The 21,261-nt window shown below is 31.6% G+C and overlaps 1 protein-coding gene across 2 annotated transcripts in view; it reads right to left on the minus strand.

Moving 5' to 3' along the window:
• Positions 1-2,124: 2,124 nt before the first annotated feature.
• The window catches only part of LOC143044516 (extracellular serine/threonine protein kinase FAM20C-like), a 45,052-nt gene continuing 25,915 nt past the window's right edge, over positions 2,125-21,261 (minus strand). For both annotated transcript variants that reach the window (XM_076216572.1, XM_076216571.1), the window contains 7 exons: positions 17,689-17,813; positions 14,789-14,867; positions 13,464-13,556; positions 6,528-6,640; positions 5,366-5,656; positions 4,553-4,634; positions 2,125-3,418 (listed from right to left, as the gene is read on the minus strand). In XM_076216572.1, the coding sequence (XP_076072687.1) occupies positions 3,139-3,418; positions 4,553-4,634; positions 5,366-5,656; positions 6,528-6,640; positions 13,464-13,556; positions 14,789-14,867; positions 17,689-17,813 (1,063 nt within the window). In that variant the 3' untranslated portion in view covers positions 2,125-3,138. The remainder of the gene's footprint in view (positions 3,419-4,552; positions 4,635-5,365; positions 5,657-6,527; positions 6,641-13,463; positions 13,557-14,788; positions 14,868-17,688; positions 17,814-21,261) is intronic.

Consider the following 21,261-nt stretch of genomic DNA (forward strand, 5'->3'; position numbering starts at 1 on the left):
CTGACTTTTATAAGTATCTTGTCTTAGGGAGGGAGAAATCATACTTTGTAAAGAATCACTCTGATTCAAACAAAAAATTCTCTGAAACCGATATTATCAAGATGCTTGATTTCTTAATTGACAACATATTTGTAACGTTCGGAGGACGTGTTTTTCAACAGACTGTCGGCATCCCAATGGGCACAAACTGTGCCCCTCTACTTGCCGACTTGTTTCTTTATTATTATGAGGCTGACTTCATGCAGGAACTTCTTAGAGAAAGATAAGAAGTTAGCAATATCCTTTAACTCTACTTTCCGCTATATAGATGACGTTCTTTCACTAAACAATTCAAAATTTGGTGACTATGTGGAACGCATCTATCCCAACGAATTGGAGATAAAGGATACTACAGATACAGTTAAGTCGGCTTAATATCTTGACTTACATCTAGAAATTGACAATGAGGGTCGGTTGAAAACAAAACTTTACGACAAAAGAGATGATTTCAGCTTTCCAATTGTGAACTTTCCATTTCTAAGTAGCAACATTCCAGCAGCACCTGCATACGGGGTATATATCTCCCAATTGATACGATATTCCCGTGCTTGCATTTCCTATCATGATTTTCTTGATAGAGGGTTACTGCTCACAAGGAAGCTATTAAACCAAGAGTTCCAAATGGTGAAGTTGAAATCATCCCTTCGTAAATTTTACGGACGCCATCACGAGTTGGTTGACCGTTATGGAATAACCCGTTGTCAAATGATTTCGGATATGTTCCTCACGTCGTAACTACAACCCCCTTCCCATTCATGAATGTGACCTACCGAATTAGACTATTTACCGGATTTGTAATCAAATAAGCAACACGACGGGTGCCACATGTGGAGCAGGATCTGTTTACCCTTCCCGAGCACCTGAGATCACCCCTAGTTTTTGGTGGGGTTCGTGTTGTTTATTCTTTAGTTTTCTATGTTGTGTCATGTGTACTATTGTTTTTCTGTTTGTCTTTTTCATTTTTAGCCATTGCGTTGTCAGTTGGTTTTAGATTTATGAGTTTGACTGTCCCTTTGGTATATTTCGTCCCTCTTTTATATGATTGTAATACAAGTGAAATATAAACAACCAAGTTTAATCCATGATTTAATACATAAGGAAATGCTTGTAAGAAGTCAGGAATATAACAGTTGTTTTCAATTCGGTTAAAGTGTTTGATCTTTTAATTTTGCCATCTGACTTTCCGTTTAGATTTTTTTTTTTGGAATTCGTTATTTATGTTATTATACTTTTTCCACCACCAAATACCATAGGGCTAATAGAGAAGGGCAGTCATTTCCTTCGGCCATTCGCCTTGTTTGTTTTGCCGAGTAACTTATTGTGATATGTTATGGAACTATTCTCCAAACAATACTGATAGTCACGTAAATGTCAAATATCAATGACAACAAAACTACATTTTTTTTCTTTTCTTTTATTTGTTTGTACTCCTTGTACCATCTGATCATAAAGAAATACTGATTATAACCACAAAATAAAAATAAATATGTTTCTAGGAACTTTAACTCGCTCTTTCGCTGATTTTTTTAATTTCATATCATACATTTAGTTGATATCTATACAATATGCTATGCATAAATTAGCATGAATAATGAGTGACAAACACATTTTTCTAGTCGACCTATAAAATGTACAGTAATAAATGCCTTGGTGGATTCAATAAGGCATTTATAGGTTTATTAACAGTAACCATTTGTGAACATTTCTTACAATAGTCATTTCAAGCACCATTTCTGTAAAACATTAACAAATTGACACAGTTTGTGATAGAGAAAGTATATAAAATATTATAATAATCGACAGCTGTACTGTATGTCTACATGGGGATTACAAATAAAGTTTAATAGTCGTTTATTATACTATGTGACCCCTTCATGTAGTTATGTTTGCCCAGATTTATTGTGTGTCCCTTAAAAGCTAGTAAAATACTCAATGGCGCAAGCTAAATGCAAAAATAAAGCATGCAAAAGGCTGTTGATTTCCAAAACAGAAAGCTAACACTTTGGTTTTAACAATTCCCATCTAGAAATTAGACATTGAATTGAAACTTTTTCAATATTTTGATTCCTAAATCACAAACGACAATTTTCATAGCAGAAAATATATCAAATAAATAAATACCATTTTACCACATTCCCATAACACGACTTAGTGACATGACACATTTTGACAATGGGAGTTACAAGTTGGTGATTGATAACTATGTCTTTGTATTATATAACTTGATGCAAGTTTTTATGCAAATCTAAAGAGAGCCAAATTTTAAAAAAGGTTACAATATGATACATAAACTATGAACATGTGTCTATAACAGATTTTACAAAACAAAATGAAAAATATGATGAATAAAATGAAACTTACCTAATTGGTAACGAATTTGTGATCAATTAATTCTGACAACCAAGTTTTTTAGTATACTATGTATACGTAAAAATTACATTTAAATATTTAGATAATAATAGCCGTATCAATTTTCAATAGATTTTTCACAGATTTGTATGCTAATGCAATGCAATTTAATTTTAAAAAGATGTATTTGTAAAATATACTGTTCACCAAATGTTGACAAATACTTAATGTTTTAACCCTTGTCAATTTATTATGATGCATCAAAATAAATGTAGCTAAATATGATTTTTTTTTAATTTGGATGATAAAAGAGGCGGTTTAAGTATCAAAAACCTTAAACAATCTGCTCATTGAAATTGATTGGCAATCTGTGTCCGGCTGTGTAATCTTGAACATTTTTATATCAACGATTTTGAAATTTCTAAGATAAAACAACAAACAATTAATTTGTCAAATATATATAATATCAATGTTTGAACAGTTACAGACATGTAAGATATATTGTAGCTTTCGATCCCTTGTACTATATTATAAGAACATTTTCGGTCTATAACCAACTCAGTACTATTATTCAATTATTCAGATTATCGTATATCTAAACATTCATATCACAATCCAATCCCTTTATCAATGCCCATTCACGGTAGATATTATTGACCTTAAACATCTTCTGCAATTTTTTCAGATTATCAATATCAAGAGGTTGTTATCAAAATGTATTCTTTAATCAACTTTCATCTACAATGACTGTTATCGGTCAATAATTACTTCATCAATTGGTTTACCATCTTCTATGCATGTGTATATCTCTTTTAGCACTTTGATAACACGCCTGTCTAAGGCATATAAATGAGGTTCTGTTAATATGGGACTTATGGAATCTATGGACAGAGAAGATCTTGTTTCAGAACTAAGTTTCTCTGGTCCAACATAAAGCTTTGCTAACTTAAGAAATGTTGAGTAACGGATTTGACAGCATTGATAGATTGGAGCCAAAATTGACATTTCATCATGAATGCTTTTACCAAACCTAAAACGAAAAAAGATTAATCAATAGATAACTTAAACCCATTTACCAAATGCAACATTTATCAAATAAAATTTTGAACGTTTAATGCATTAAAACTCGAACTTAATTGAATAGTATACTGATCTTGATATATCAAATTGGTTTAAAAAATTAAGTAACTATACACTTTGCCGCCATTGTTCATCTTTATGTGTGTTATCACATTCACAAATATTTTGAATACCTCAAACAGCAATAAATAAAGGCAACAGTAGTATACCGCTGTTCAAAACTCATAAATCCATGGACAAAAAACCAAATCGGGATAACAAACTAAAACCGAGGGAAACGCATTAAATATAAGAGGAGAACAACGACATAACACTAAAATGTAACACATATAGACAAAATCCCACGAGAAAAACAAATATAACATATATATATAACATCAAAACCAAATACATGAATTTGGGATAGACAAGTACCGTGACACGTCTTATCGCAATGTGAATTTACACTCAAAAATAAGAGAAAACAAACGACACAACGTTATAATGTAATACACACAGAAACGAACTATAATATAACAATGACCATATTCCTGACTTGGTACAGGGCATTTTTAAAGGAAAAAATGGTGGGTTGAACCTGGTTTTGTGGCATGCCAAACCTCGCACTTTTATGGCCATGTGAAATATAACATCAAAATGACAACACAGGACTACAATATAAAACAAGGGATCTATAATGGAATGCATGTTGTTGTTCTTTGTCTGCAATATTTGTTAAAATACGGATTGAATTAGTTTAACAAAAAAACATGCCAGTTGGTGCTTTTATATATTATTCATGTATTATGAATTATGTATGGAATAGCTTGAAATATGCATGGTGACCTCTATTTTCTGTCACCTTCGTCCTTTTGTCTTTGGTGGATATTTGACTCCTTGGCAATCAAACCACATATCACCTCCTTATTCTAAACTTTCAACAAAATGCTTTCCTAAGGAATTTTTTATAGTTTTGTAGGTAAACATCTGGTGTTTAAGGCAGATCTTTGTTAGTATCACCCTTATTTTTAACGTATAAACAACATATTTTTTTAAACATGTTTATTTCAATTATGAATAAATGATATATATAAAATATACCTACCCTCTACCATTGTCTAAATGCAAATGGAATGTATTATTACCAAAATCTTTTATTGTTTCATAATGATGTCTATCCATATTTCCTGAAAAATAATTTAAAACAAAAAATGAAGCAATAAATAACTCAATAAAAATGCAATTCATTTTTTCAAGACAACGTGTACATAGGATCCATTATCGCCGAATCAATGAACGTGGTATAGTCCTGTACCGAGTCAAGAATATAGCAGTTATTATCTAATAGTTCGTTTCTATGTATGCTGTCTTGTCGTTTGCTTTTTGCTGCACTTCAATGTTCTGTTGTTTCGTTGTTTTCCTCTTATAGTTGATGTGTTGTTTTCGATATCAGTTTGTAACCCGGATTTGTTTTCGTTCAGTCGATTTGTGAATGTTTAACAGCGGATACTATTGTTGCCTTTATGTATTGGAGGCGTTCATCTTCCATTAATCAAAATTGAAGTTAAAAACAACAGATAGAAAGAGAATGTAATGGTAAATTAAATACATCATAACTCGCGATCGTTTTTCCATATTTTATTAATAACTCACGGAAATGAAGTTTATATGCAATCTGATTTAAATACGTATGGCCTGATCTAACATTACTTTTAAAGAACCAAAAAACGCTCCAATTTTCATTCAGGTTATACAATCATATTATGCAGCTTTTAAATTTCTACTACAAAAATGTAAAGTAATGTATCAACGATTTGTCGTTGCCCCTAAACAGATCTTCAGAACAGAACGTACAACATATTTGCAATCTTTTAAGTTCATCCTATAGGGATACGAATACTGTAAATATATACTTTACCTTGAAAAAAATCAAAAATATGCATATCTATGAGATCAAGAAGCCGTCTGCCTTTGTTATATGGCGCACGCTGTTTGACCTTTTCACAAAGGTCGTCGTAAGCTTCCCAGTAGGCCTTTCTGTGTTTACTGTAGGACCGTTTCCATGGATTCCGCCATGTTTTTCTGGCAGCTATTTTTTCAGGAGGGAGGAATGTAGCGAAGGAACCTTCTAACATGTCTGGATTTCCACAAATAGCATGACTTGTATCACAGTAGTAGGAGCAGGCGCCATGAAAGCAAACGTTGTTTGCTAAATAAAAAAATATAATTTCAAAAGAAAAATAATTTCAACTGTTTCATATAAGTATAACTAATAACTGATTTTGTGCTAAAATCTCGATGAGCAGCCTTTCAAAATAAGCTTTCTATCTTGGGATAACAAATTCAAATTCATTGTTTTTGGTTTTTAGTACTTTTTTTATTAAAAACTCAAACAAAAGTGTATTGCCATATAAACTTTAAACAGTCAAATACTGGTAAATAGTTGGCAGACCATTTTTTGGCCTAATTCTGATTGTTAGTTGGGCACTGTTTAACAATCAACGATTCATCACTCTTCAAAATACTCTTATTGTGCATTAAATGCAATACATAATGATTTATTTTTTTTAGACAATACAGCTTATAACTAGATTTGATAAAAAGAAATGATTGATCAAATCTTTATATTTTACAAGCTATGGTTTCAACTTTTTAATGGTTTAAAGTTCAGAATAAGAATATTAATTTAGATACACGTCATATAAAAATTGATACATTAAGAACGTCACATAAAACATTTAACATAATAAAACAAATTATGTTTCCTTGTTATAAATCATCGTGATATTTACCAGTTCATCTCCATATTTTAGACATGTGAAGACTGATTTTATACGGAAGTACAGAAAAAAATTTCATATCTTCCGCTTAAACTGTTTTCTTTTAAAAACCTGATGACGTTACGGTAACAATTGTAGGTGCACAGGAAGGGTTAGCATTCCAGGCTCCACTAGCGACGTCCGTGCATATCATTATGTTTTATTATCTTGTAGCAAACATATACTAATAAGCATACTATACAATTAATATATGCAGACTTTGTTTCACGGATATGCTATCTATGTAAGAATTTTACTTACCTGGAGATTTGAAGAATGTTTTTGCTAGTTTGCGATCTGCTAATCTTTTGATATCATATGTCATATTAACCTTTCTACCGGCAGTTGGTGGAACTCTATAAAATCCTAAAACTCTGAAAAAATAAATGTATCTTTGTAAAAAGAAGTAATCAGTATTTAATAATGTATCTCATGCACTTTGTTTATTTTTCTAAGACTACAATACGAAGAAGGTATGTGTAAGATTCTAGCTAACAAGTAGGTTATTCTTTGTAATTATTGTTATCGTCATGCTATAAAATTCAGGGACATGATTTTGAGCAAAAAACAACTATGCAAAAGAAAAATAACAACTTAACTTGCACTGTATGGTTGGTAACAACGATACAAAAACTTAAACTTCATGCCGAAATAGCTCGAATTCGAACTTTGATGGGTAAAGGGAAATAACTCTAGAAACAGTAAAAACAAACATGATCTTCATTTTATTATTGATAAAGTCTTGAGGGAATGAAAAGTATTACCCAAAATCAAAAAGAAATTATAATCTAAAAACCGTTTGTTCCAGAAGGACATTAAGCGAGTTTAACTTTTTATATGATTCAGGAATATGAAATATTCAGCAATTACCATATCCCTAAAACTTTCGCTTAGGCTTGAAACGTCAACATTTGATGTTCTGTAACAGTCCATTCCTTTCTAGATTGTGTATACGCCATTTTGTTTTTCTTCGTTGACTGTTGTTCCCAAGTTTTTGACATCTTGATAGTTGTTATCAGATACTTCGTTTCTATGTATGTTGGCGTTTGTTTTTGTTGTACTTCAGTGTTTCTAAATTAACTGTTGTTTTCCTCTTACAATTGATGTGTTTCCCATGATTTTAGTTTTTACCCGGATTTGTGACTTTTGAACACCGGTATACTACCGTTGCATTTATTTATTTACTATGTGTGAGTTTGTTTTGCGCTCACATATTGTTGTCAATGTGTGAGTTTGTTTTGCGCTCACATATTGTTGTCAATATAATATAATTCTGTGCGAATGTCATACAAGTGAGTGGTTAGCTACATGTAGTTATAAAACCAGCTTAATCCACGATTGTCTACATAAAGAAATGTATGTACCATGTAAGGAATACGGCAATTGTTATTCTATCTATTAGGTGTACTTGAGCTTTGATTGACAAAGGACTTTTGGATTCAAATTTTTCTTTGGAGTGCGGTATTTTTTTTTACCTTTTTACAATGTTTTCTTTTCACATCGCGTCCTAATAAACGTGACAATAACTATAAACATAATAGTATTATCTAAAACATGTTTCCTTGGAGGATGTTTTACAGCTATTCTCAGAAGTTTACAGTATTAGGTATTTAATTAAATTGAAATTAAAGTCAGATTTATATTTGATAATACAGTTGGATGTTTATTTTAGTATAATAGGTGTATCTATCATCCCCACTTTTTGGAAATCAGTGAAATGACGTACTTTGAAATTAGTATACAAATATAAATATAGTGAATGAAGGCTTAACAATTTCATAATTGATCACCGTAAACATTCTTCCATATTAAACCTCCATTAATACAATAATGTTCAATGTAGTTGTAAACAATGTAAATATAAGTAAACACATCATTTTTCTGACATATATAGCGTTTAACATAAGAAAAATAAATGTTGCGTAAAAATGCCTTGTTGATAGATCCCTGATTTTGAGTTCGGCTAGTATAAATAGGCCAAGGTCTTGCAGAGGTAAACAAGTACCTTGAGTGTTATATCCTATAGTTAGGTGGACAAAATAGTTGATAAGTTTTGAATAACCATATGTTTTCCTTTTAAACTGCATCTTTATGCATTATGAATCAAAAAGGATGTAGAAGATACCAAAGGAATATGTCTTTTCGTGTCATAATACATGTAAATAAATGAGAGTAACAAATAAAGGCAACAGTAATATACCGGTGTTCAAAGGTCATACATCTAGTGGATAAAGACATTTGATAATATTCGAAATGGAATCGCAAATATATCAATGACCTGGGGGTATGGAAGGATTTACAGAATGTACAATAACTATTAAAATAAAATTAGTAAAAGTAAAGAGAAAAATGAACAACAAAATAAAGAATAGAGAATAATGGGATGCAAAAGTATGAAGAGTAATGGGTAGCAAAAGTGCAAAGAATAAGGGATTTATTCATTGACATATATCTAAATCTAAAGTCAAAATAAATTAAAATAGCAAACAAAAGCTATTTTCATTTATTGCCATTAATGTTCTATTTTAAAAGCATTTTTTATGTATTTATTGTCATAAAATACATATAATAATCACACGTCGTTCAAAATATGATAAATATTATAAATATTGTATAATAAATGTCAGCGACGAGGACATCTTCTGAGTGATGTATTACAACTTATACAAATAATTTTCATGAAAATTTTACAGAACAAGCATTACTTCTAAAGATAAAGAAATAAATGCCCAGTAAATTAAAATTTCAGAAATGTAGGAATCGATCCAGACCCTCATAGATCTGGTTTGGTCGACAATTCCAAGAAAACTATGAGGCGTTGACAATACAGTGTACGCATAATTCATGCATTAAAATAATATATTAACCAGATAAGCAAGTCTGCTGTTTATAATTCAAAATTATGTTCATGACATTTCTTCTTTTTAAAACTAGTTTCCTGAATACGTCAGACCTAAATATAGCATAGGTCTTAAACGTGGCATGTTTTTCAATTCAAACATTAGATGGCTTAAAATATGTGTGATATATACGTGAAAGCATAATTTTACTTTTGTGAACTGGAGGGGTCAAAATCTCTGTAAATTTTTTTTTTTTATGAATCATAATAATAACTTCTGAGCCCCTTTCATTCTTCTAGTTAAATTCTTACAAAAATGTATTTATGCACAAGTTATATGTTGATTTGTAAAACTATGATTATTCCAGAAGAAGGAAGGGAGTTTTAAAAGTCCATAAAATGTAGAATTACAAAAATAGCGAAAGTCCCTAAACAAATGGCACAATCATAAAACTCTAACATATCAAACAAATGAAAAACAACTATTTCTGACTTGGTAAAGGCTTATCGTTGTGTAGAAAATGGTTGATGAAACCTGGTTTCATAGCTAGCTCAATTTCGCACATGTATGGCATTATGTGTGTTAGTGTCAAACAGCGGTTTACTACTTTAGCCTTCATTTAGCAAACGTTACGTTACGTTGAGTAATACTGTATTCACAAACAATATAACGATGTGATATGACTGCCAATGAGACACTTCTACATGTTCTACCACATGACGAAACATAACATTCCGCATAGTTTGCTTTAAAAATCCACTAATAACAAATTGAATAACACTTCAAACGAGAAAACTAGCGATCTTATTCATGATCAAAAGAAGAAACATAAAAGGAATATGATAAACGAAAAAAAAGGATAACCACTAAATTATATGCTCATGGGGTGCGACATGTGCGACATGTTTTAAGCATGTCTGCTGGCGCCGAGCCCTCCCATTATCTATGACAGTGGTGGAAAATTAAAGACCATACGGTGAAACGGCCTGAACTCATCAGATCTATACAATAGCAAAAACACACAAGACACAAAGAACAAAGCACAGATCCGCGAGTACTTGATGTTATTGGAAGCTAGTTCAAAGCCAAAATAACAACTAAATAAACTTGAATTGAAGACTCAACAATCTATCGGTATACACTAAACGTCCAACGGATTTATTATAAACTCGTCATTAGCAGTCAGGGAAAAACATGACCTTGAGCAATGACATGTCTTTTTTTGGTAAAAGGTAGACAACTCTGACATCCTGATGAATCTGGTATGTCATGTGCGTTATAATGAGCTATTTAAAACAATTAAGTTTATCAAAGTTCGTCTGTCGTCTTCTTAATAACATCAATTATACTTGTTTTTAGTCCATAGATTTACAAGTGTTGAACAACGGTATACTACTGTTGCCTTTATTTAAGTAATATATGTGATCTGGGTTAAAATATATATTTGATTTTGATGATTTAAGCTAGAAAATGTTACTAATTTATTACACCATGTTAATTTTTTTACAAATTAAACGGACAATTTATTATATTTCCATATTAATAAGCAATGTTATATTAATAATTGCATAACAGTCTGTAAATTAAAATAGCAAACAAAAGCTATTTTTATTTATTGCCATTAATGTTCTATTTTGAAAGCATTTTTGTATGTATTTATTGTCATAAAATACATATAATAATCACACGTCGTTCAAAATATGATAAATATTATAAATATTGTATAATAAATGTCAGCGACGAGGACATCTTCTGAGTGATATATTACAACTTCATTAGTATTATAAACACACAAGTGATATAGTAATTAACATGATAAACTAATTAACTGGTTCCTTAGTCATTTGTCTTATTGCTTATACTATGGAAAAGAGTTAACATTACTTCAACTTTAACTACTGTCTAACGGTGCATATGCACGTGATGCATATTTTATTAAATTTCTAATAAATGAAAACTGCTGACAATACTGGAATAGCCGTTTACAGGATGGCATAAGATTTGCTAATTACAACGCAAGGACGTTACACGGTAAAGATGCCTCGACTGATAAACCATTTCTCTCGATTTACGTGTCCCTTGTTTCGTTTTTATTGTTTATACTACTGAGTATAGGTGTTCTCTAAAAAAACAAAGGAACATCCAAATCACCTTCATCGGGAACGATCAAATCCGAATATTTTAAAGCTAATGATGTACATGCACTCAACAGAAACAGACGAATAGCTATATGACCAACAAAGGACATAAAAAATGATAGTCAGGCCATAAAAAAGAATAGGTTTGTTTGCCCAAACCCTACCTACCAAGAAAAAAGCTGCCTACTCAAATTCTTTTATTGTCCTGATTTGAAGAAGTTTTTTTTTAATCAAATAGGCATGATGACTAATAAACACCCGATACCACAATTTCTTTTTTTTGAAAAAAAGAAAAGAAAATGCCTACCTACCTACCCACTGTCTCAACCTTTGGGTAGGGTTTAACAAACCAAAATATTTTTAATTGTGGCCTCAAATCTATATAAGATCAACTTTGCCTGATTGAGTTGAAACCTTAGTTTTCTGATTATTTATTAATTATAATGTATAAACAAACAATTACAAAAAGATATACATCAGTCTCTACGTGTTAAATGTCAGGTTCACAGAAAATTTTTGTGTTCAAATAATGGATGTTTGTTTACATGTGTGCAGTCACCATCAACTAGCTCAGACTGGTATAAGATAAACACAAAGTCATGAGGACAAACGGGACGTTTTTATCTAATTTAACCAGGTGTCACATTTTACTTTCTAATCCGGCTACGGACTATAGTCAAATGCCACTATCAAAGATGACAAATTGGACATTCACACAATATAGTTTTGTAGCGTCCGTTAGACGAAAAATAGAAATATAACACTGTCCATCACACAAGATGGTACAAGATGTGTCACAACAATGCCGTTATGTTAAACTGGAATTTCCCTAAAATTTATAACCGGCATGCCATCTTATTAACTAATTGTGGTACATTGTACGTAGAATTAATGCAGATTTTTTTAAAGATTTTTTAAGAATCTTTAATGAAGTCTTTATTTTCACGATGTCATGCTAGGTTTACTTGAAATATTTAATGTTTCTTTTTATCTCTTGTTTCATTTTGGTTTTTTTTTCTGCATATTTTACATGAAAGGGGGATTTACTTGTTAAATGGCTTTTCTATGTTTCTCTATATTAAGTTGCTTCAAATTGATACCCCGCCCAGAGAAGGCTAGATACAAATACACTTGTCATAGATACCACGATTAAAAATGCTAACGCCAGGCACCCGTTGCGTCAACAAAACCTCAAATCAATATAGTTTGATAACGCAAAACAAGTTACTGTAAGTAAATTATTGCGATTTTGTAACTTTGACTCAAATGCAAGTCAGATTAGTTATTGCAATGTCAAGATAATCTTCATACAGTTAAAATTTTCAGAAATAAGTTCTTATTATTACGATAATCATTCATTTGCATTATCCCCAGTGATAAAAACCTCGCAATAGTTTGTGAATTTACAGAAGGAGACGTTTGTACATGTTTTAATCTAGAAAATGCAATTTTATTAACAAGGTGAAAAACTAGGGTTATTCAGATGCGATGACATAATTACTACTTTTCCTGTATCAACCATCATGACTCAGTACAACAAATATACTCGGCCATCAGTCAGTGACACATTTCGGGGTTTATTTATTCTAAATAAAGGCAACAGTAGTATACAGCTGTTCAAAATTCATAAATCGATTAAAAGAAAATAGATCCGGGTTACAAACTAAAACCTAGGGAGACAAATCAACTATAAAAGAGAAACAACGCAACAACAGAAACACTACAGTGCAACAAAAACAACATAAATAGAAAGGAACTAATTGATAACAACTGTCATATTCCTGACTTGGTATACTGTAGAGGACATTTTGTATAAACCTGGTTCTATGGCTAGCCAAACCTCGCGCTTAATGTTAAAAATACTGCTCATATTTCCTTGAATGTTTCATATACATATATGCACCACTTACAAACAAGTTGAGCGATATTTTTGCTATAATGTACAGGGCATTCCCTATAAACGTAACGTTCCATTGATTTAATACTAATCTAGCATTTGATTTTGTCGGATCTTATGGACTTCCCCTATTTTATTTATCATGGAGTCCGGTATTTTTGCTAACTTTTTTTTATCATTTCATATATATAACACAAATGAGAACTTGTGATAAGATTGCCAGTGCAAAACCACTCCTCCAAAAGTCACAGCATAAAGAGGTGAACAACTACAGGTCATACTGAAACTGAAAGCCTAGTTTAGACTCAAAAATATAACTTACTTGTCTAAATGAAAAGCTGCTATTTCGGCATTATGTCGTTCATAATCGGTAAAATAAAAATGGTCTGGCAATGTTTCGTAGTCTCTGGAATGTCTAAAATTCAAAATGATATATTCTAATATAACGTTTTATAATAATGTTTAATGAAATTCAATATGACATTTCTAGAGTATATATGATTTCAATGAGACATCAGTTTGGCAGGCATCAGTACTTCTATTGAATATCAATGCCAGGGACAGAGAACAGAGAACCCAAAAGTATCTAGTTAAAACTCCCATCTGGGTTCTACTGATGTACTAAAATTTCCGACACCCGAGTAAGAATTAGCCACAAGATCTTCAGCATTGCAGCCACCGGTCTTAAACAATAGACCATGAACGTGCCACATTGCACACTTTATATGATGGGTCGTACAGAAACAGCAAGTCGACGCCTATCAGATGTCAATCTTAACTATTGAAATTATCCATCATGCGTTAGATACTAAAACAGCCAAATAGATTTTCCTTATATAGTTCACATAATATTTGCAACACTTTAACGCTAGAGAGTACAAATATTTGAAGAGCTTATAAAACTAGGGTCGTAAAAATCTTTGAATTAAATATGATTTAGGGCCCAGTATATATAAAAGTATATATTAATGTATATATTAATTATTCTTCAAGCTAATTACGTAGCTTGTTGTAGATGAAAAAAGAAACAAAGAACATTAAATGGTAATCTTGATGACTAATACACATACACATACAAATGTATACATATTACAAAATTAATAAATTATTAATTCATCATTTATTAATATTTCATTGACCTATGACTTCTTCATTTGTAATTTTTTTCTAAGTATTACATGTATATCTTTATGATATGTAGTTTGTGCACGTACTTTTAACTAATGTGGTGTGAACTTAATAAGTATATATCATTTTTCTTGTGTAATCATGTATAAATATATATCAGCAAATATACCATTTAATGAGCTTTCGGTATACATAAAAGCTGTCATAGCGAAGACTTGTGTGATTGTAAATGGTTTTGCAACACTGGACAATTATCATAAAAGCTTTTGAAAAAGACAATAATCAATCTACCATGAAAATATAAAACTGTCATTTGAATTCTAATTATCTTAATATTTAAAATATTTTACGTTTGAATTATTGATCTTCTAACATTTTAAATGGAAATATTTTGTATTCAACATATGAATATTGAGTGCAATGACAACAAGGACACATTTTATAGATCATCATTTTTGTTTCATTTACAATTTCATATCTTTTATTAATGTGTTTGAATATGAGTAATAAATTTCATACCTCATTGGTTTAAATAAAGCTTGTCCTTCGTCACTAAAAGTTATAATCAGCTTTAGTTGTGTACCGCCTTCTTTCATTTCTGTAATAAAATGAGAAAGAAGAATGTAAAGAGGAATTTTGGTCCTCAATGCTCTTCAACTTCGTACTTTATTTGCCCTTTTTAACTTTTTTGGATTCGAGCGTCACTGATGAGTCTTTTGTAGACGAAACGCGCGTCTGGCGTATATACTAAATTTTGTCCTGGTATCTATGATGAGTTTATTTAATATTGAATGACAACATATATTTTATTGAATTTACGTAAAATCGTACTGTGCAATGCAAACATAGTTTTGTACTAATCAAAAAAAATAGAAAACGCATATGCCATGAATACGCAAACTAAAAAAATCTCATCAAGAATAAAGTAATATGATCATGTTCCTATCAATAGTGCATTTGAAGCCATTATTTTAGTGAGAAAAGTTGCTCATAGAGATCAATTTAAAACTAGTAATATTTATTTCTGTAATAGACCTTTTGCTGAATGGATGAAGATCGTGTGTAGAAATCAAGGTATCGTTTTCCTTCTCATCTTTCTGAGATGGTGGGTTCTGTTTCATTGACAATGAGTGAATGTATGAGAGGATGATACAGAGCGCTCAATTCTCGATTCTCACTTTTTTTTAGGAAGGGCGGGATCACAAGATCACAATGTTTAAGCCCTATATATGTATATATGTATACATTTTATATCCAACATCACTATTTGTTTTACCTTCGATGTTACACATCCCCACTTCTTTTATTTCCTAAATCATACTCATCAAAAGCGTTTCATGCCAAGCATGTATACTTTAAGATTTTTTTAAGGCGATGTGAACAAATGTGAGGCAAAGCTGAAATCTGATAAACAGCGACGAAAGACATCCGCTGAATAATAGATTCCTAAACTAGCATAGCCACATACATAGTGTGGCAGGATTAAACATGTTTGCGGGCAAGCGACCCTCTCCTTACCTTGGGCTTTGGTGTAAAAGAACAACATACAACCAAAGTATAAGAATTAGTTGAAAAAATCAGATCTGCACAAAGCAAACAAAACAAACCTATATAAACGTACTTAAGACACAAAGCACTGATCTAAGAGTATTCAATTTCGCAGTTACTGGAAGGTAGTTCGAAACTTATCATAATAAAAAATAATTAATGTTTATCAGACTAAAATTCTACCCATGTCATTGTAGTTCTTGATGGTGGAATATTGACATTACAAGAAGCCTGATTGTTGGGAATCATATGGTAATTGTTCGTCCGTTTGTGTTTGCGTAAATTAGCAATGAAATAAATTATGAATACTATAATTGAGATCTATGGAAAACCATTGTAAGCGTTCAATCCGCAGATGATACAATTACCCTCTTATATAATCCGGTTTCGAAGCAAAAGTAGTAATCTGGGGTTTCGATTGTATACGTTGATCTCCTATTTTTAGAACAATTACACATTTGCACGTTCTTGCGTCAAAGGTTATTAAGTGCACAATTTAAAAATTTGTCACGGCTGTTTCAATGCAGTGAATATTTTACCGAACTCACAACTATATAATATTAATTTATGCGTATCACAAAAGTTTAATTAAACCTCCTTCATTTCAATACTAAATAAATCCGGATTAAAAATTTCTTGTCTGGAACGACATTAGAAAAGATCAATAGTTGATCATGATGAACACGGCGAGATTAAAAAAATCACCTGCGAATATTATATTTCTTTTTTGTCACCTGTACATGTGTGATAAAAAAAAACTCCCGATAAAACATCTGTTATATTACTGCACTAAGTACCCTAACATGCTTCTTTATTCAAAACAATCACCATTAACGGCATTATAATGAAGTAACGAAGTTGCACGCGGTAATAATTATTCGTCTGCTGTCACAGTAAAGGAAGTCATACGAGACGTTCGGGAAGCTTTTTATTTTCTCACAACTTCAATTGTTGATCTAATCAGGAATAAAATTACGAAAGGAACGTTTTAACTTATTAAAAATATAATTAAGTTAACATTTAGTGAACGTATATTCAGCAAGTTTTGTTTAAATTCATAGCTTTTATTTTAAGATATGCGTGCTAAACGTGCGCAGTCAAATTACTAAAATAAAGAACAAGCATATCAAGAAGCCAAACAAAATTAAAAGCCGGTGGGTGTAATAAGTGGGGTAGGAACCGCTTACCCTTCCAGAGCACATGAATTCACAACCAGCTTTTAGCAGAGTTCGTGTTTCTTTGCATAATGATTTTTCTTTGCACCTTAGTATCATCCCTATCTTTCAAAACAGTTTAAGACAACAAAATGACATCAAGAAACTAAAAATGACGAAACACTACACAGAAAATAAACTTTATAACAGCCAAACTAAAACTCGGGGGAAGAACCACAACTGCTTCTCTAGAAGGGTATGAAGTGTTTCCGGTTACAAAGAGATAACCGTCTTTTAGTTCCTCATGCATTTGCATACGGAATTTTTTCCTTGACTTGTTTACTGCTTAGTATGAATACAAAATGTGTGGTACACGAGAATACTATCAACTACTATCATTCTGGGATGTCAAAAACGACATTTTTTGTTAATAGATTGACATAGAGATTTCATAATTATTTTTTTTTAAATAAAAGGCGATTTAGGATAAAGCCTAGTTAGACCGGTTAACATTTGTCAATTCGTAAGGGGGAACAACCTTGCACTGTTGGTTTTTTTTTAAATGATAAGCACTCGACCAATTATAAATTCTATATAGACGAACAAGATCAATACAATAATGTGTTGGTGAGGTTTGTAATCTGACAAAATTTTATAAAGCAATGTATATATTAGATATATGTGCAGCATTACAGTTCCTGGTTGTGTGTTACTTACCTACATCTATAATTGGTTCGTTAGTCATATCTCTTAACAAACCATTGATGCTTTGATCTTTTGGGTCGTATAAAGCTGTCTGGTGAATGCCTTTATGGAACTTTTCCCAATTTGTCATATAAGCTCTGTAAAGACAGAAACAAATAGATTTCTCTATTAAAACTATCTTCTTAAAAAGGATTTAGACCAACTCGGACAGGCACTTATCTCAGAACTTTTTTCTATATATTATTATATTAAATAATGACAGTGTTAAATTAAGGTATATAGAAAAATAATCTGAGACAAGTGCCTGTGCCAACTCCTTCTCTAGAAGTCAGAACGAGATTAAATTAAATTCGTCGTGTTACTCAGTCTTATTGTGTTATAAGTAAAAGAAAAGAAAGGATATGGGGTATCCATCCTTAACACATAAACACTATATCAATCTAATTAAAACCCAATCTCTCATCGCTCCCGTTTTCTGATATGTCGCGTGGGAGCTCCCACGCGACATATCAGAAAACGGGAGCGATGAGAGAGCTCCCACGCGACATATCAGAAAACGGGAGCGATGAGAGATTGGGTTTTAATTAGACTGACACTATATGCACAGCAAAACAGCACAAACAAGTAATAGAACAGGGCTCTTTGTTGATGTTCTTCATCTCAACGCCATAACTTGAAAAAACATAAGAGCATACGCCTCAAGCACGGGGAAACTTTCCAAGGCCGCTTTTTATAAAAGTGGAAATATATATTACCCAAGTGCAATGGTCTACCTACTTGTACTTTATAACACCCTACACGTTTTTTTTTCAGAACTTCACTGTTGTATTAACACACTTATTAGTCGACAATACATTATTTATCTAGCTAGTTCAAAGATGTATATTTTTATAGTGTTATATTTCTACTATTTCATGTATCAGGTATGTTTTGCGTGTAAAAGAATTTAAGAAAATAACACTTTGCTTAAAATGTTTAAATGGTTTTCACTCAGTACTTGTAGAAATTCTTAGTAGATCAGTCCAGAATTGGGGATAAATACACAATACAAAATTCATGTGGTATCTCTTCCAGACATCTATGCTAGGGATAAATGTTTAAACATAACATGTTTGTAGGGATGTCACATTCTATCTCCAAAAAAGCGGATGCTTTTAAAAATCATCTACTTTGCTCGTTTATCAATAAAACTTGAAAAACATTCGAATATAGAGACACTCTTCGTGTACTTAAATTCGATGATGTCTTTTGATGTCTCTGCCAAATGATAATGATATTGTGCTTTTAAACTTAAAATTCAATTTCCCAACATGTTATTAGACAAATGGGAGATACGTCGTTTTAAGATTCGTACGACGAAATGTTACTACTTTGGTTTTAAAATTTGCTAAAAGGTATCACAAATTAAATATGAAACCAATAGTTTTTATGGTAGTCGGTTCGCGAAGAACACTTCCGGTATAATTACACCTACATTACATTGAAAGTAATTATAAGCAAATCGGAACATCTTGTCGGAACAACGTCAAAGTTAGACAACTGAGATATTATTGTTATTTCTTTTCTGTATTATGTTGTTTTTGTTGGGTTTTTCTGTTACATACTAAATGTTTTTACATAACAATTAAGATATTTTTATCTTTTTATTATTATTAATTATTGTAATGACTGCATATACTATTAAAGGCACTATCTTTAATGTCGGATACAAACATATTGTCATTAGACGTGAAATATTTAGAGCAAAGCCAATGCCCTTGAGTAACAAACTCAAAGGCATCCTTGAGTAACAAACTCAATGGCATATGCTGTCAGGCCAGTGTCAGGGTGCATGTAAGGCAAGGCTATATATTCTCTATGTACTGTATACTTAAAGAGTAACAATAATCACAAGCCATATAAATTATTATTAACATAAAATTGACTGCTTAGGTTAGGTAAACTACCCTCCTTTAAGAGTAGACTTTATCGGGGCCTTTTACAGCTGACTATGCGGTAGGGGCTTTGCTCATTGTTGAAGGCCGTACGGTGACCTATAGTTGTTAATGTCTGAGTCATTTTGGTCTTTTGTGGATAGTTGTCTCATTGGCAATCATACCACATCTTCTTTTTTATATAGTCCGACAGATTACCGATCTATCAGTCTGTAGGACTAGGCATACTTCGAAAATACTTTTATAAATATCAACAATTGATGAGCTCTAATTATAAGTATATTGTTCTTGAAAAACTTTGTAGATTTATAAAAATTATAAATGTGAGGGTCACTCCTCCTGGTTAGTTTGTAATTTAATGTTAATGTTTGTATTGTTCACATGTGCTTCAATATTTAATGTAATTGTTTATATATTTTCTGTAACTATGCAATTTGTAGTTTATGAGAAATATTACAACTTCATTCATTCATTCATTCATTCATTCAAAGGAGGGTAGCATACCTTACCTAATAATAACTTCACGGTCAGATCAGCTAGCAAGCAAGCTAACCAAAGATATTACCTTTAGCTACACACGCAATGCAATCGGCTGTAACTTTTTAAAAAAAGAAAAAGATTTGGTATATGATTGTCAAAAATAAAATCTTTTCACCAGAGACTTAAGGATGAGGGTGTACACCAATAAAAGGTCACCGTACGGTCATCAAGAATGACCAAAACCGATACTGTATAGTAATGCTGTTTCAACTTTAACAAAATTTTAAGTAAAAATCCAATACAAAAAAAATAGAAGATGTGGTATGAATATATATATCTTACATAGTTGTTGAATAATTATCAAACTGATTAATGTAATACAAGGATTTGTGACGGGTCGGATTATGTAGTAATTTACCTAAATGAGTCAAATTCTAATTAATACATAAATCTTAGAAATAAACTTTCTCATTTATTTTCTTTTTCTGTTTTTTCTTGGAATTTTGTTTTCAGTACTGAACAGTTTAAAAATTAAAGCCTTGCAAATGTGTCTTTTGTGGATTAAACATTACCTTTCCATGACACAAAAGTTTTCTTAATTCAAAATCAGACAGATTGAGTGGTATTACCCATTAAGATGTCCCCATCACATTTATTAAGCAGGATAAAAAGCAACTTAAAAGAAGTTAACGTTTTTTTGTGCTTTAATTTACACATTTCCATAACATTCATCTTCAACGTAAATACAACCTTTCAGTTCATGTACGTCCTCGCGATAATCGTTTGTCTTATATTCTAAATGAGGTAGTAAAAACGTGTATTTACTTTTCTTAATTATTACTAAAACACGCAACATTTTTTTCAGATTCTGGAACTTATCATATGTTAAAGAACTTTTTCCGATTTTTTATTTAATTCATAACAAGAAAACTTTTTAGCATAAAACTAAGTATCTTCTCAGCAAAGATACCTCCAGAGAAGTAGAAGGCTCGAGGTCCTTTATTAAGCATGCGTTAAGACTAAGGACAGGGGGTCCTAACAGCCGATTTCATTGAGTGTGTAGGTAAAAGTAATTATTGATATCTTTGGTTACCTTGCTTGCTATCTGAAACGTGAAGTCATTATAAGCTGAGGTTAACTACCCTCCTTTAAGAGTAGACTAGTCCGACAG

The sequence above is a fragment of the Mytilus galloprovincialis genome, chromosome 9, assembly GCF_965363235.1.
Source record: "Mytilus galloprovincialis chromosome 9, xbMytGall1.hap1.1, whole genome shotgun sequence".
Lineage (NCBI taxonomy): Eukaryota > Metazoa > Mollusca > Bivalvia > Mytilida > Mytilidae > Mytilus > Mytilus galloprovincialis.